The following is a 17400-nucleotide window of genomic DNA, read 5'->3' as shown; positions in this document are numbered from 1 at the left end:
AATCATGTTGTTTAGTTACTTAGTCATGTCTGACTGTTTAGGACTCCATGGACTGCAGAATGCCAGGCTTTCCTGTTCTTCATCATCTCCCAGAGCTTGCTCAAACTCATGTCCATTGAGTCAGTGATGCCATACACCCATCTCGTCCTCTGTCATCCCCTTCTCCTCCTGCCTCCAGCCTTTCACAGCATCAGGGTCTTTCCTAATGAGTCAGCTCTTCTCATCAGGTGGCCAAAGTATTGGAGTTTCAGCTTCAGCATCAGTCCTTCCAATGACTATTCAGGACTGATTTCCTTTAGGATTGACTGGTTTGATCTCCTTGCAGTCCAAAGGACTCTCAAGAGTCTTCTCCAGTACTGAAGTTCAAAAACATCAATTCTTTGGTGCTCAGCTTTCTTTATAGTCCAACTTTCACATCCATACATGACTACTGGACAAACCATAGCTTTGACTAGATGGACCTTTGTTGGCAAAGTAATGTTTCTGCTTTTTAATATGCTGTCTAGGTTGATCATAGCTTTTCTTCCAAGGAGCAAGTGTCTTCATTTCATGGCTGCAGTCACCATCTGCAATGATTTTGGAGACCAAGAAAATAAAATCCGTCATTGTTTCTATTATTTCTTCATTTATTTGCCATGAAATGATGAAACTGGATGCCATGATCTTAGTTTTTTTAATGTTGAGCTTTAAGCCAACTTTTTCACTCTCCTCTTTCACCTTCATCAAGAAGATCTTTAGATCCTCTTTGCTTTCTTCTATAAGGGTGGTGTCATCTGCATATTTTAAGTTATTGATATTTCTCCTGACAATCTTGATTCCAGTGGTGTTTCATCCAGCCTGGCATTTCATGTAATGTACTCTGCATATAAGTTAAGTAAGCAGGGTGGCAATATATAGCCTTGACAAACTCCTTTCCCAATTTGGAACCAGTCCATTGTTCTATGTCCATTTCCAACTGTTATGTAATTATATATTCTTATTTTTTCCCTAAATCCCAACTCCAAAGAACAAATAAAATCACAAAATGTCTCCAGATAATTAAATGTCTTCAATTAGCATTAGCTGAACCTGAACAAAGATGAACGTTTAATGCTTTGTGGGAATTTAATGTAAATTCTCTACCAAAGAAGTGATAGCTTTATGTCAATATTTCTTCCTGTGTTTTCTACATTTAGCTTTCCATCTAGATCCTGAAGCAAAATGTGGAAACTTCAACAGGCTGTTTTTGCTGAAAAGGAATATGTTTCATTTTGAAGTGATCTTCTCTATCCTTTCCCCATGAAGCTGAGACCAAAGAGATGAGAATATCTACAACTCTGCTGTAGCCAGGACAGGTTCTGGTGTCAGCTTGGAAACCAGTCACAAGTAGGGTAAATCGGACATGGATGGAAGGTTGGACGATAGATCAGAAACACTTTGGTGGACCAGGCTTAGCAATAACAGAATGAGCAAGCAACAGGGTGAAAGTCAACCAGTTGACCCAAAGCAAAGCAGTGAGCTTTAAGAGTGGCTATAAGAGGAGACAGAGGAAGCCACAGTAGACAGATAAAGCTTACTTCTAAGGACACTGTCAGCAAGAATTAGGCCCTGGTCCAAGCAGCTTAATGGCATTGGTTGGTTTAATCACTAAGTCATATCTGACTCTTGTGACCCCATGGACTGTAGCCCATCAGACTCCTCTGCCCATGGGATTCTCCAGGCAAGAATACTGGAGAGGGTTGCCATTTCTTTCTCCAGGGTTAATGGCATTGGTGATGTCCAAAAGCTGGGAATAGGGGAATTGTTTTAAAAAACAGTCTCAGAGCAAGCAGGAACAAGCAGAGATCCATTTCAGAGGAAGTAGGGTGATAATTATTCTATTTAGATAAATAAAGTGTTGGAAGGGAGTCCCTATTCTCTTTGTCTTGAGAAAAATCTCTAGAAGAATGTTTCAGAAGTTGCCCAGCTTGGCCTGAGCATAGGCAGGTAAGTTTGATTTGAGAGCTTTAGGTGGCAGAATGCATAGAAAGACCATTTACATGTGTTCTCAATTGTGTCTGACACTTTGCAACCCCATGGACGGTAGCCCTGCCAGCTCTTATGTCCATGAGCTTTTTCAGGTAGGAATGAGTTGGGTTGGGTTGGGTTGGGGTGGGTTGCCGTTTTCTCCTTCAGGAGATCTTCCTGACTCAGGGATCAACCCTGCACCTCCTGTATGTCCTGCACTGGCAAGTGGATTCTTTACCATGGAGCCACCTGGAAAGCACAGAAAGGCCATTTACTCATATTAAACCTCATGTTCTCCAAACCTTTCAGTAACAAAGGTAATATTTGGGAATTTATGCTTCCATTTCTGAATCTACTCAAATGGTTTAGAAATTATAGTTGGAAAAAAAAAAGAAGTTATTAGTTATCAACCCAAATATCTTGCAACAGAAGAAGACAAGGATATTAGTTTCTAAACTAGATTTCAAGGGCAGAGTAGACCAGTAGAAGAATTGTGAAACTCTCTTTGCCAAGGGAGAAAACCTCCTCCAATTATTGTAGTAGAGCTGAGCCTGAAATATGGGATCTCACATGGAGAATTCAAGGATGGAGAAGGGAAAGGGATCTCAAAGATGGCATGAGAGTGATTTCAGAATAGGTCTTCCCTGATAGCTCAGACAGTAAAGAATCTGCCTGCAATGCAGGAGACCTGGGTTCAGTCCCTGGGTCAGGAAGATCCCCTGAAGCATAGAATGGCTACTCACTCCAGTATTATTGCCTAGAAAATTCCATGGGCAGGTGAGCCTGGTGGACTACAGTCAACAGGGTCACAAATAATCGGACATGACTAAGTGACTCACACACACACAATCTCAGAATGATAGACCACTCACATGCAGAGTCATCTCTCCCAGAATTTCCGATTGGTAAGGTTTTTCTTTGCATCTATGCACAGTTATCTGACATCTCTAATCTAAGAATAAATTAAACCTGTTTACTCTCATCATTATGACTGTTTCTACAGGCATCATATCACCCTATCAGGTTGACTTTGGTCATATTCAGCTTCTGTACAATATATATTATTTTACACACATATACACACCTTGCCACACTCATTTCTTCAGAAAAATTTTATGAGTCTGTGAGTCTAGCTGAGTGAGGAACATAAAACAAAGTTGGTAGCTAAATAAAAAAATGTGGTATATATAAGTTTAACCATAGCAGAATTTTAATGAGGAGCTATGAAGATATTTTAGGTAGGCCTGGAAAGAGGTAGTGTAGTGTGGTGGGAGAAACACTAAATAAGCTTTGGTCCTTGCCCTGTAACTTGCAAACTAACCTTTGGTAAGTCATGCTTCTTTTTTAGCCTCAACTTTCTCATTGGTGAAATTACAATATGAATTAATGCCTTACTCAAAGAGGCCCTGGCAAGTTAAGTGACTAAATGTTTGTGAAAAGAACTGGCATGATGCCCAGCCCACTGGATTAGGGAAGGCCTACCAATTCTCAATTTCAATCTATATTGTGTTTTTAGTTCAAGTTTTATGGGGAGTAATTATTATTATTTATTTCACTATTTTTTCTTGTTCAACTAAAATGTGAGTCTCCTGAGAAATGAAGTTGGAACGCCTCCATGACAAGAGTGTGGAAACAGGCTGTTTGCAAATGCTTTATTTGATTTGGAATTTTAGATCTCAATCAAGAATTAAGGTAAGCACAGGGACAGAGCTATTAAGGAAATTGGAAAGGAATAGACATTCCTGGAATGTGGCTGCTCCTGTTTGATTTTAAATATAAGTTAAATATTAATTTTTCTAAAAAAAATCCCTCTTCCTGCAGGGAGGCCTTATTTTCTCTTTCTCTCTTATGTTCACAGATTATTGGTGGCTAGCCTTTCACATTAACTTATTTGGAGGAAAAAAAAATTTCAGATGATGCTATTTGAATAAGAAAAAAAAAATCTTCTAAACAGTTCCCTTGTGGCCAAAATCAACAGCAGCTGAACAGGCCCAGGTTGTTGCATAGTGAGAATTATCCCTTTCATTTCAAGAGAATCAAAGATGTTTGGGGTAAGCAAGATATCTGGTTACACATGATCAAAATAACCGAGTATTAGATTTGCTTTTGGAAAGTGTCTATTGAGTCTACTGCTAAAGTCTGAGCATACTTTTTACTGCTCCATAAAGATTTTGTAGGAAAGTGAAAAATTAGCTTTGAAAAAAAATAATAAAAGTACTTGATTTGGGGGAAAATAAGAAGCATTTGAAGACCTTCCCTTTCCTGAATTCTTCCTGCTGCAGTTTCCCAAATGCAAGGGGTGCAATGATGCAGTTGACTTTATAAACAGAAGTCAAAAGGAAGTTCAATCTTCTGTCAAGACTCATTCCAAAGATAATAAAAAAAAGACAATGATTGAATTCCTCTTAGAACTTTTGGATGGATTCTCTTGTGCTTTGGTTGTTCTCTGAGTTTGTAAGGAATGGGGAACAAAAGCAAAATTGCAGGCTTCCAGTTCATACCCATCTTAGCAGCAATTTCAACATCTGTATTTCCAACGGCTCCCTTTCTCAAGTCATTTGTTTTCTTTCTCTTAAAAAACAGTTACAAAGCTACTATCAAACAGTGCTCCATGATGTTCTGCATACTAGTTTTATGCTTTGGTATATAAAATTAAGCACACTAGTCTGACACTGCCTCTCTATGTGACCTGTGGGCCTAAGTTTCCCCATTTGTAAAGTAAGGGAATTGAATAAGACTTGCAGTGTTCAAACCATGTTCTATCCCAGGGTTTCTCAACTTGTACACTATGGATACTTTACACTGGATAATTCTTTCTCGTGGGAGGCTATCTTGTTCAGCAAGGGGTAGTTAACATCACCCCTGGCCTCTACCCATTAGATGCCTATAGTACAACTGTACTCTCCCCTGGTTGTGAAAACCAACAGTACCTCCAGATATTGTCAAATGGGGTGAAAAAGTCATTAATTAAAGGAGTGGTTCTCAAACTTTGGTGGGTATCAGAACCTCTGGGAAATCTGGTAAAAACATAACAGCTCAGACTTGATTATATTACAAAGATGGGGCCTCTGTATTTTGTTTTTTAATTAGCTTTTACACAGACAGCAAAGTTTGAATACCACTGTTCCTGAGGAATTGTATTGATGAAGTGATTCTCAAAGTATGATTCTTGCACCAAAAGTCTCAGCATCACCAAGCAACTTGTTAGAAATGCACATTTTGAACTCAGCTCAAGATCTGATGAAACAGGAGCTCTGAGATGGTACCCAGTTGTCTAAGAAGTTGCCTAGGTAAAGAAGAAGTGCATTCTTGGCATACTCAGAAAGACATTTAGGAATGTTAGAGACCCAGGGAGGACTCTTTCTCAACACAAAGTTGATATCATTAGGCAAAGCATTGGCTGGAATCAAATTCTTCACCTTGAATGAATTTTATTACTATATATTTATGCACTTCTGTTCTGACTGAGTCTTAAAAGGTAGATCATATTTCCTTCATGGAGAGGAGAGATCTGAGTGATGGCTCATCTTAGATTCACAAATCCTCTATGTCACCTGGTTCCCTGATTCACAGACTTACGCTTTGGGTTATGGCTTTGACTCCAGACCAGTGGTCTGGTTTCATATTAGAATCACTGAGGGAACTTTAAAAAATCTTAATGATCAGGCCATACCCCAGGCCAATTAAATCAGAAGCTCTCAGAATCAGACTCAGATATCAGTATTTTTGCCTTCTCAGATGATTCCAATGTATAGGAAAAATTGAGATGTCTAACACTTTCTATAAAATTGGATAGGGTTTGTACCAAGGAAGATAAGATAATAGTTTTACTGACTTCAAACTCCCTCTGTTTGCCACACAACAAGCCAATAAATCAGAGATCAGGTGTTGAGGCGTGGAATAATGACTTTATTCAGAAAGTTAGTAGACTGAGAAGATGGCAGACTAATGTCTCAAAATAATCATCTTATTGGGATCTAGATACTAGGTTTTTTTGTAGAACAGAGGTGGGGTAGGGGACGTGAGGAAGAAAAGCAAAAAGGCCATTAATGTTGCAAATATTTCCTAGAATGGCCAGCCTCAGGGAGAATATGTTCTAATTTCTTCCTTCCTGTAGCCATCCACAGGTGGACAGGGTCTTGAACAAAGGCATTCTGATTTACTGTTTAGGCAGGGGGCAGGGTTCTCCAAGGCAAGCTCTTATGTATGGACAGTATCATTTTAGTGGACAAAAACAATAAGGAAAGAAAGGTTAAAGTAAATGAAACACATACAACATGGAGTCAGATTTTGTTTTTCCTTATAACAATAAAACATGAAGAAGGTTTGATAGCACACATCACTTTGGAGATCAATAGAAAGTTTAGTAAGGCTACAACCAATAAGCTTTCAATCTTTTCAGGCTCTGTGTTTCTAAAGCACTTTGAATCTAGTCTAACATGTACCATCTAGTCTAGCATTCTACCTTATATTATAACCCTTCCCCCAAAATACCTACTTTGAGAGTATTTATACAAAGATGTACATTTAAATGGCATGTATTAAATGATGTGTACATGTCACAGAATGTAGAGAAAATCTATAGTAAAGCATCCTGGTGCTTTGCCCTCAGTCCCATAGCAGGATTTCCTCGCCATTGTGCTTCAAAACCTTCCATAAGTTGGTTAACAACTCTGGACTCCAAAGATTTTATCTGAAAAAAGAAACAATCCTTAGAGCAAACGTCTGGGCATATGACCCAAGTTCAAATTCTGGAATACTCAATATCCGAAGTATTCAGTACATACTCAGCTCCAAAGTGGAGATTCTCCATCAGTGGAATAAGCCTCACACCAATGAGGTTTGGGGCAGGAAAGTAATAACAGCAAGATTCTTTGGGGTCCCTTGGAATTACAGAGCCAAGACTGTTTATGGCCAAAGTGGTCAAACCCAACAAAATGAGTGAATGAATTAGCATGAAACTCTGGCAGCCTTCAGGGCATAGTGGTGATCCCACATAAAAGCCTTCTTTGGGGACTTCAGATCAGCTATGATAAGTGTTCTTTCCTGTTTCTCTTCTCTCTCATTCACCATCCCAGTGCCCAGGGAGACTCCAGTGAAACTGGGACAAGCACTAGGAGACCACAGGAATGCTTCCAGGAGGCATACTGGAGTCAAGGGTCCAGTGCATAAGCTCTCAGGAATCCTTGTAAGAGTGTGAAGTCAAAGAACAGGAATGAAGGGAACACCTTGGCTCAGGAGGTATTTATAAGGAGAAACAGAGGAACAGGAAAGCCTCCAGCTAGTCCTTTGGAGTTTGGCAGCCATTCTGATAGCTTTCCCATTCCTAGGCTGATGCTCACCGCTTAAGGCCTGGGGGTACTGGATTTATTAAATTGTCTCTTTGTTCAGCTCTTGCAAAAATAATTTATGTCTTAAAACCATTGGACATATTGGGATCTTTGTCTGTCCTAGAAGAAGAGGAAACTAGACTCAAGTGCACAAGTTTACAGGGTTGGTAAACTGACGGAGGCAGGATGTAAGTATAACCATTCCAACAGTTCTCTGGGTCCTGTAATGCCCTCCTCTACACAGAGAAGTGGGCTGTTTCTTGTCCTTTTGTCCCTATTCCCTGCCCTAATGCACGGACGCACACCCATACAAAGTGGGTTGAGAAACAAGGGTGAGCCCTTCTCTAAGAGAACGAGCAGTAAGCTTTGATTCCAAAGGCCCAGGGTGGACTCCTTTCTTTGCCTTTCACAATTCTGTGAATGTGGACTAAGCACTTTCCTCCTCAAGCCTCCCAAAGTGGCCAACTGGCCCTCCAGGGCTTTCCTACAGTCTGAGCTGGAGCTTCAGTACTTCACACGGACAAGGTGACGGACAAAGAGCGAAATCACAAATTACAAAAAATGAGAGCTCTAAGGTCACTAATCTGGCTTTTCTTCCTCTCTAAGGAAAGGGCGTCATCATATCCCTTCTGCAACCTCTAAGGGACCCCATACATCAGGCTGGCCTCCCCGACCCCTCCTTGGCTGGCCCCCAGTGGCGCTGGCTCTCTGGCTGACACCAGGGTGTCTGCCTCTTGCCTCCGGGAGGCTGCGGCCCGAGCCTGCAGGGCGCGCGCTGAGCGCCGGCGAGCGGCTCGCGGAGGCTCGGGCAGCAGGAGGAGCGTGTGAGCTGTGGGCGTCCCTTTAAGAGCGGCCGTTCGAGCCGGCCTCCGCCTCTCAGTCCGCCGAGCGCCGCGGGTCACCTGAGGCTCGCAGGGCAGCCGGCTGGCGGCGGGGCCGGCCATCGAGCTAGAGGAGCCGGGAGACGCGACCCGGACGCCAGGTGCCGGGAGCCGACTGCGAGCGTGGCCGGCCGGCGCGCGTCCGCCACGGAGGATGCGGGAGCGCATCTGGGCGCCGCTGCCGCTGCTGCTACCCTGGCTACTGCTGCCGCCGCCGCTGTGGTGCGGCCCCCCGGACAGCCAGCATCCGGAGCGGGAGCCCGAGCCCGGGCCTTTGCAGCCCTTCGACCTGCTCTACGCCAGCGGCGTGGCCGCCTACTACAGCGGGGACTACGAGCTGGCTGTGCGCGACCTGGAGGCGGCTCTGCGCAGCCACCGGCGCCTGCGGGAGATCCGCGCGCGCTGCGCCCGCCACTGCGCCGCCCGCCGCCCGCTCGCGCCCCCCGGCGCTGGCCCGGGAGCCGAGCTGCCCTTCTTCCGCGCTCTGCTAGAGCGGGCGCGCTGCTACCGCAGCTGCCAGAGCCAGCGCCTAGGGGGCCCCGCGTCCCGCCACCGCGCCAGCGAGGATGTGCGCAGCGACTTCCAGCGCAGAGTGCCCTACAACTACCTGCAGCGGGCCTACATCAAGGTACCCAGAGCGCACACCTCACGCCCTCCCGCGCCTCCGTGATGTCTCGAGCCCTCCCGCGGCTCCCGTCTTCCTGGCCGTCGCGCGGCTCCTTAGCGGGTCAGACTGGGTCTCCTTGAATGGTTCTGTCTGTATGTGAATCTAGATATCTGGTGGCCCGAGCTGAGCTCCGTAACCAAGACTAGAGGAATCTGGGCAAGCCATTAGTTCTTAAGGCATCCTCTTCTCTCTCAAAAAGAGGACTGCACTGATAAGATGTACCCATTCAGCACTGATGTCTGAACGCTGGCAGAACCGGATCTAGTGTAAGATCTCCTCTCGCTTGGTTTCTTGGTCTAGCTTCAGCTCGTTTCTCTTCCGTCTCAGCTCCTTCATCTCTCATACAGGCTAGTGTGCACCTTTGAAGTTTAACACAGAGTGTTCCCAGAACAGCTGAGTTAAAGGTAGACTTGTTCTGAATCCCATTCCTTTCTCCCTGCACCTACACAAAAAGGGAAGATCAAAGGTTAAAGAGGAGTTATGCGTGTCAGAGGTGGTTCTGTGCGAGGTAGTCTCACTTAAAGTACCCAAAGTGCTGACGACTCTTTGTCCTTTGATAGAGCATTTCTAGTTTCTGGAAGTAAGCATCGTACTGAGTTGTTCACCATCAGATGCCCCCTCCTTCTGGTTTTATTTATTTGTCTTCAGCTTGCCTGAAGTTAGTGACGGGAGGTAAACAGTGTACTGACATTTTCCCCACAGTCACGATTTTGAAGATCCATGTGGATGCTTCAGCAGAGACAATTTAGCCTGTGTTTCTCAGTCTCCCACTCTCTCTTATCTATGTTTCTCTGAACTTATACTTTCTCCCCTTTTTGCCTTTCTTTGTTCCTTTGTCAACGTCTCTTCTCCAGCTGTTGAAGTGGCAGCTTTGGGGGTTGGTTGGTCATGCCAGCCAATGGACTGGGCTGCATTTCTGGGATGGTGACAATACACACCAGGTGCAGATATGATGTCTTTTGCAGCTCTTCCCACAAGGTCTTTGCAGATTTGCAGTTGTTGGTGGAGCTCAGGAAATCACAACCGTAACTCACTCTTAACTCACAGTGCCCTGGCTAAAGTGCTGGATTTAGTATCTTGGGCAAGAAATAAGGAGAAAGCCTGAATTCTTTTCAGCAGATGTCTTCTACTGGCTTGTGCATCCTTAAGGATTTGCTGAGACATGTATTAATTATAAATCTGCTTTCTCTTAAATGAATATCACAGTTTTGGGTAGTCTTAGAGAAATCAGTCAGTAGTATGCAGAGAGGGGCCTGTGAGTACCCAACAGCTGAAGGTACACTCGGCGGGTTCCCAGAGCAGAACGTGGGTGGTCCAGATTGGTCCCTGCAACACTGTCTTCCCAGGAGTCTCAGATGTGTGGTTGGCAGTCCTGCTGATTGTTCTGTCACACATCTTGGGTACATTTTCCTTTTTCAGGTCTGGGAAAGGAATGTGTATTTATTTTCACTCCTATAAAAATAAATAACCGTGAGGTAATTCTCAGAATGTGAGTGTCTTTGGTTCTGTAATTACCCTTGCTCCACTGCTAATGTTAACATTTATCATGCTCCCGCTTCCATCTCCTGTTGGAAGTCAAACAAGATGAAGCCATAGGTTTAACATGCCTCAGTTTTTTGCAGTAAATTCATTACAAGAGTTAGTCGCTCATGGGTAGTTCTGTGGGTAAACTACCTGGTGTGGTCTGATGAACCAGTGAAGTTGAAGTCCCTTAAAAAATATGTGCGTTCATGTGCTAATTTCTGTTTTACCAGCAATGTTTCTGAGAGCAAAACACCTCTTGCGTCTTCTTCCTGTTCATTTCTACTCCAATAGGCACAGTTTCTTGAGTCTATAGAATTGGTGATCTCTTAAGGAGGAGTCTATAGAATTGATGATCCTCTTAAGGAGGATTTCTATAGAATTGATGATCTTCTGACCCTTTTTGAAATTCACTTTTGGTGAGTTGGAGTCATCAGGACTGTCTTTATGAACATCAAATAAGGTGTCCCCTCCATCCAAGACATTCACACTTTTAGCCTTTGCTTGGCTTCTTGGAAATTTGACTTATAAACACATATACACACAATCTTCTGAGCGCAAACCAAAATTCTGAAAATAACAAAGTACTATTGGGCTCTGACAGGTTTGAATCGTAAAGTTCATTCCCTGATGATAGATGGGTTCCCTAAATATGCCTCCATGTGATCATGGTACCTTGTGTTGCTGACTTACTTTGGACATCAGTGATGCATTCTGCACTTGAAAAGGATAATTCTGGGCCAGATGGAATTCAGTGAAGACTTTGTAACTAAGATTGGAGATCATGAATCCTGTGATACAGTTAGAGCTAGTAGACTTCCTAGAGATAAGGAAATATATTTGTTCTCAGCTAGGGGGTTTGCAAACTCTGGGAGCTCTCCAGAGATGCTGTTGCTCCCACAAATTCCAGTTAGTGAGCAACTAATGGAAGTGGATTCTCTATGCTAGAGTATTGGAAGGGAGAGATTGCGAATTGTGAAATCTAAGGCCTGTTGATATCAATTTCTCTCATCATAATGAGGAAAGGAGAATCCAGATAGGAAAAGGGGCTTACCCAGTGTCACGAGTGATTTGCCTTGATGAATTGAGTATAGGACTGGGAGTCAGAGGTCTGGGCTCTGCCAACAATTGATCATGCCTGTGCACACCCACTGCCCCCTGGGGTAACCTCAGATCCCACAGAATGCTGAGTCCCTGGGGCTATCCATTTGCCAGATTTGGACAGCTCCAGTAATGAGTCAGTCCTTGTGCTGTGGGGTAACAGACATTCATTGTATTTATCTTCAGGGCTGTTCTGTAGAATCTTCCTTAAGTCCTGGCATGCCGGTAATTCCTCTGAAGTGAGATGGTAGTTCTACTTAGATGCCAAGCACACTTTTTTGTTTAAAGACAGGGCAAGACTCTTTAGACTTTCAAATTCTATTATTTTGGATTGTATTATATAACTCATAATTCACAGCCTAAAATCTAAGATAAAGCTTTGATCAGAATAGTTTCTGCTTGGATACCTTCACTGGTTTCCCTTTGCTACTGGATAGAGCCCACAGTGTTTACTACAGCCCATCTGACCTTTAACTTTACCGGCTCAATTCCTCCCCCACTCTGCCATCCTTCAGCCAGAGAGAGCAATGGATGCTTAATCTTTTGTGTCTGACACTTTTGCACATCTGGGTTTGTTTATTCTTCTTTGAGAGGCATAGAGGCTCTGGAATGGGATCAATCTGAGACTGAACTTTAGCTCTTCAATCTCCAGCTCTGTGACTGAAAAATTCACAAAAACTTTCTAAGCTTTAGGTTCCCCATCTTGTAGATAATAGAAATAATAGACCCTAACTGATTGGTTTAGGTTTAAGAGAGGATTTATATAGGCACCCAGAACAGAGCCTATTTCTATTTCCAGAAACATTGGAAATGTGTCTCTAATTATTAGTTATAATAATAGTATGTTTAATTATAATAGTAGCAGACTTAGATATAGTGGTAGTAGATTAGTTATAATAAGAGTAGTAGATTTTTCCATCTCCTTCTCTGTGTGTTCAAATGGTAACTATACAAGCATGAGTATATGTGCTAAGTTGCTTCTGTTGAGTCCAACTCTTTGTGACTCTATGGACTATAGTCCTGAAGGCTCCTCTGTCCATGGGATTCTCCAAGCAAGAATACTAGAGTGGGTTGCCATGCCCTCCTCCAGGGGATCTTGCTGACCCAGGAATCGAATCTGCATCTCTTAGATCTCCTTAATTGGCAAGTGGGTTCTTTACCACTAGTACCATTTGGGAAGCACAAATGTACCTATTTCTGTGACATCCTCTTTTCCTCAATTGGCAGCCCCCAACAGTCTATTATTTCTCCCTCCTCTGAATATCCACGGTAAAGAATATGATCTTCTCATATCATGTTTCATTTTTAACATTATTTTGGAGAAATTCATGTATTTGTTATCACTTATGTGAGCTCCTGGAAATCACAGAATGGTCAGAGTCACTTTTGTACCTCCCAACGAAGGAGTTTCCAGATCTGGAAGATCAGTAGATAGATGATTATTATTAATCACCTGGGCATTAAAAATATAATTTAAAATTGGAGATTTAGGTTCATTAGGTCTGAGTTCAGTCTCAGCATCTATATCCCCCCTACCCCAACCAAATACCTAAAAGAGAGGGTAGTAGCAGTAATTGCTCAGCTTATGTTTGTTGAATGAATGATAGCTTGGTTGCTTGTGTACAAACTATTGTTGAGAAAGATTGTTGCATGGTGATAGGAAGTCTTCTCATATTAGTTATCAGATTTCATGGAGTTGGGGAAGAAAGTTACAGAAGAACTGTAGGCTGCTCGACTTTTCACTCTTTTCCATTCGCAACTTCTGGCTAATGTTGCAAACTTCCTTTCCCTCCCTCTCCATCTTTTCTCTAATTTAATCCTTATTTTCTAAAGCTATGCTTCGGAAAATTCTTGACACGCTGTGCCTGCTTTATGTACATTTGTGGAATTTAAATGAATGTAAGAGAGATCCTTTTCTTTTTCCCTTATCTGTGTACTTTACAATCAGGAATACTTTGACAGTATCTGTTTTTCTTTCAGTGTTCCCAGCCATTTAGTAAAAGGAAAAAAAAAAAAGATATCCAGTGCTGTTTATTTTTTTTTTTTTATTTTTACTTAAAACAAGCTTGTCCTTCCATGTTTTGTTTCTAAACTGGAGCTGTGTGCCATTTGACATTTGTTTTTCTTCTTAAGATTAGAGGCGGGGGTGAGGAGGAAATGCAGTTGTTAGGCAGTTCTATCTCCCTCCTACAGTCATCTCCCCCAAATTCCTTTTTCTTGACCATAATTTATTTTATTAGTGTTTTCTAAAAAAGAAAAAAAGAGCAAGCTGAGAGATTTTCCTCACTCTTTTTCTGCTTTATCCATTTCTTTCTCCTTCTAGATGAATGCCTTAAGAAAAATGAGTTTGAAACCTAGATCCCATGATATGTGCTTGATATATATTATTTTAGTTCAGAATAAAAGCTTTTACCAAGTCTCATATTAAAATCTCTTTTTAACCCATCTGTAGACTACGTACATTTTGTCCACAAATTATTTCAAATAGGGAGTTGAATTTATGTCTTCTTAAAATAGTTGTTTTGAAATTTCCTAGTGGTTATTTCCTCAAGGGATGTGGCTTTTTTTTCTTTCTTCTTATTATAATTTTTTTTTCCCAGGCTTGATTTATCAAAATCCACTAGTCATCATCTTTCTGTCCCACTGGTTAGGAAAGAAACCTGGGAACTTCTTGGTGTAGCCAGCTCTTAGGTCCTCCTTAGCTAAGGAGATTGAATATCAATTGTTTCCTGCTAGGAGGCTGACTTTATGAAGGCCCAGTCAGCTCTTTATCAATCACTCATTGTGACTGGCAAACGGTAGCTTAAAATTCAGTTAAATGAAGGGAGCAATTGCTTACAGGTTTTCTCCTATTTTAGTCTGGTGAAAACTTTTCCCAAATCTCAAACCTATAAAGGGATTTCTTTATAGGTTTTAGTGAAAGGAAGTAATAAACGACTTGTCTCTCTTCACAGATTCCATCTCGGAGACTCAAATGTATTCTGTCATGAATATCATTTGCTCAGTGATAAACTCCAAAGGGATAGACGTGTGAAATTCTTTTGGGAATGTTTGATAAAATGTCAGCTTGCTTTGTGGATGGAGTTTAAAAATTTTGAAAGGTGGATGGATTCATCTAAAATGAAAACTCATTGGATTTGGTGTAATAATGGTTCTTTTGTACTACTAAGGACTTGAGTAAAGATCTTAGAGAACTGGAAGGAACTCCAAGGGAATATCTTGTTCAACTCTCTGTCTCTTCAAGTTAAATGGTTGGTTTGGGGCAGTGAAGTAAGGGTGAGAGAGGGAGGAATACATATTTTGCCTAAGAAATGTGGTCTTGTAAGAATAGAGTGATAATTATTAAAAGCATTAAAATACTACAACTTGAAGGACCCTCAGAAATCATAAAGTCTGTCCTTGTTACTTGATAGCTGATAGCCTCAGAGGTTCCATAATGATCAAGGAGGATCAGCAAGTGGAGCTGGGTCAGAATGTCCAGTGCTCTTGTGGGCTTTCCCAGCTGACGCTAGTGGTAAAGAACCTGCCTGCCAATGCAGGAGGTGTAAGAGATGCTGGTTTGATTCCTGGGTCAGGAAGATCCCTTGGAGAAGGAAATGACAACCCATTCCATGGACAGAGGACAATGGTGGGCTGCAGACCATGGGGTGGCAAAGAATTGAACAAGACTGAAATGACTTAGGATGCACGCACAGTGCTCTTTACAGACTCTGTGGAAGGGGCATGGTAACCTCCAGAGGGGCAGTCTGGTAAATCAGTGGTGCCACTGAGACTGCAGTGGACCTGGTGCCTCCAGAGATGGAGCAGACACAAGGCCCAGTTTCCTGGACTGCCCCGCCCACCCTGCATTTTCATTCACATGAGATGTAGGCCACTTAGCCAAGAGTCACAGTTGTCTGGTGGAAAATTTTGCATTTCTCATTAGGAAAAAAAATAATTTCTCCTGTCTATTTTTCCATTCAGCTTTTCTCCTATAATTCTTTTTCTGTTCTTTTATTCATCCCTCTTTTCCTACTGACTTCCTAGCTATGTAATTTCCATGAAGGCTGGCCTTCATTTGCCAAATGTCCCAAACACATTTAAAAAAAGAGAGAGCTGGAGTCAGCCTCCTGTGTGATATGTTTCAGTGCTGTGTGTATGATTTTGAGGGTTTAGTACTGAGAAGAGCTGCCAGCTATGATCAGAAGAAGCTGATTTCACTTGACTACACCCCTCTCTGCTTTACTTTCTTTCTACATCTCTCTCTCTTCTTTCCCATTCCTTGTCCTGTTGATGATCTCTATAGTGAAATTACATCTGCCAAGGAGCAGGTTGAGGAAATCAATCAAGGGAAGAGAGAAGCAAGTAGCAGTCCAGGTAATGTCAGGGTTCTGGTTCTAATAAAATGAAGCCCAGAGAGCCTCTTATTTAATTTGATACATAGACATAGGCATCTACTTCTATGAAATTCTTTTTATGTCCTTTACACCCATACGATCTGTGCAACAGTTGGGTATATGTTGGGAAAGATATTCATTTCCCTCTCCTCTTGGGTCCCCATCTTTCTGCAATTGCTTCCTGCCACATTCATAGAGCATATGTGCTCCCACCCTTTCATTTTAGAGAAGGGAAAATAAAGTCTGGAAAAGAATCAAGTTGTCCACATGTACCCAGGAACTTAATGGAAAAACCAGGATTAGAATCTAAGAACCCTGATTCCTACCTCTGTGACACTGCTGATGACCACCATTTATAAGACACACCCTGAATACCTGAACTTGCCAAGGTTAATATCATATGCATAGCATGCCACTTACATTATTTCCCAAATGAGATATACCTTGAAAATAAAAGCTACCTTATGAATGTTATTCCTTGCACTACTGTTCTGCCCACTTCTGGGAAAAGCTCAGAAACAGGATCCTGGATTAATACTGTTCTCCAATAAACCTAATGAAAATGAATGAGCAAAGAATCTTCTTTGGAAGGGAAAAGGAGGTATAAGAGCCAGAAAAAAGGGAGATCCAAGATGTCAGATTTTCCAGAAGTTCAGGGCTATCAAAACGATTCTGCTGGAATTCATTATCTACAAATAATAGACTCGGTTTTTCTGCAAGCAATGAGACACTGCTGAAGATTACAGTGTAATGATATTGGAACTCTGGAAAAGGAATGGAGAAAAGCAAAAGATATGATAAAATAAATAAATCTGAAACAAAGCAGAGGAACTGTTAACAAACCCTGAATTGCAGTAAAGCTAATTGAGCCAGTTTTGATTTATTCTTTCTGCTTGAATGCTAAATTTCTAGTTTTCACTTTGCCAAGATCAATAGGCTTGCACAAAGAAATCAACACATAATTAGGACACCAGACACAGTGGATTATCTTAAAGCCATATTTGGCTGGTTTCAAAAATGATCTCAAATTATAGTATCAAAAACTAATCCAGAAAGCCATAAAAATTATTTCTCCACTGAAGTAAAAATTATTTCTTGGTAATATTTTTCAGGCTGAATCCAGGATCAACAATCACCATTTGATTGTAGCCCAAGGCATTTAGAAATGCTACTAGGGAAGGAGATTTTCACAGTCATTGTTTCTGTAGGATGACCAAGGGCTCATACAATGAAATCTGCAGGTTTTTGGATCAGTAGGTATTTAAGTTTGAGTTTCTCAGCCTTCAGTTCAGTTCAGTCACTCAGTCGTGTCCAACTCTTTGTGACCCCATGAGTCGCAGCACACCAGGCCTTCCTGTCCATCACCAACTCCCGGAGTTCACTCACACTCACGTCCATCAAGTCAGTGATGCCACCCAGCCATCTCATCCTTGGTCGTCCCCTTCTCCTCCTGCCCCCAATCCCTCCCAGCATCAGAGTCTTTTCCAATGAGTCAACTCTTTGCATGAGGTGGCCAAAGTACTGGAGTTTCAGCTTTA

General features: G+C 42.1%; 1 protein-coding gene across 1 annotated transcript in view; it reads left to right on the top strand.

Moving 5' to 3' along the window:
- The first annotated feature begins 8092 nt into the window (after positions 1–8092).
- P3H2 (prolyl 3-hydroxylase 2) overlaps positions 8093–17400 on the top strand; it is a 179709-nt gene continuing 170401 nt past the window's right edge. The window contains exon 1 of the mRNA XM_040253206.1: positions 8093–8825. Within this exon, the coding sequence (XP_040109140.1) occupies positions 8352–8825 (474 nt within the window). The 5' untranslated portion in view covers positions 8093–8351. The remainder of the gene's footprint in view (positions 8826–17400) is intronic.

The sequence above is a fragment of the Oryx dammah genome, unplaced genomic scaffold (genome assembly GCF_014754425.2).
Source record: "Oryx dammah isolate SB20612 unplaced genomic scaffold, SCBI_Odam_1.1 HiC_scaffold_2, whole genome shotgun sequence".
Classification (NCBI taxonomy): Eukaryota; Metazoa; Chordata; class Mammalia; order Artiodactyla; family Bovidae; genus Oryx; species Oryx dammah.
Note: the sequence above shows the minus strand (reverse complement) of the source record. Positions and strands in the feature narration are given on the sequence as shown.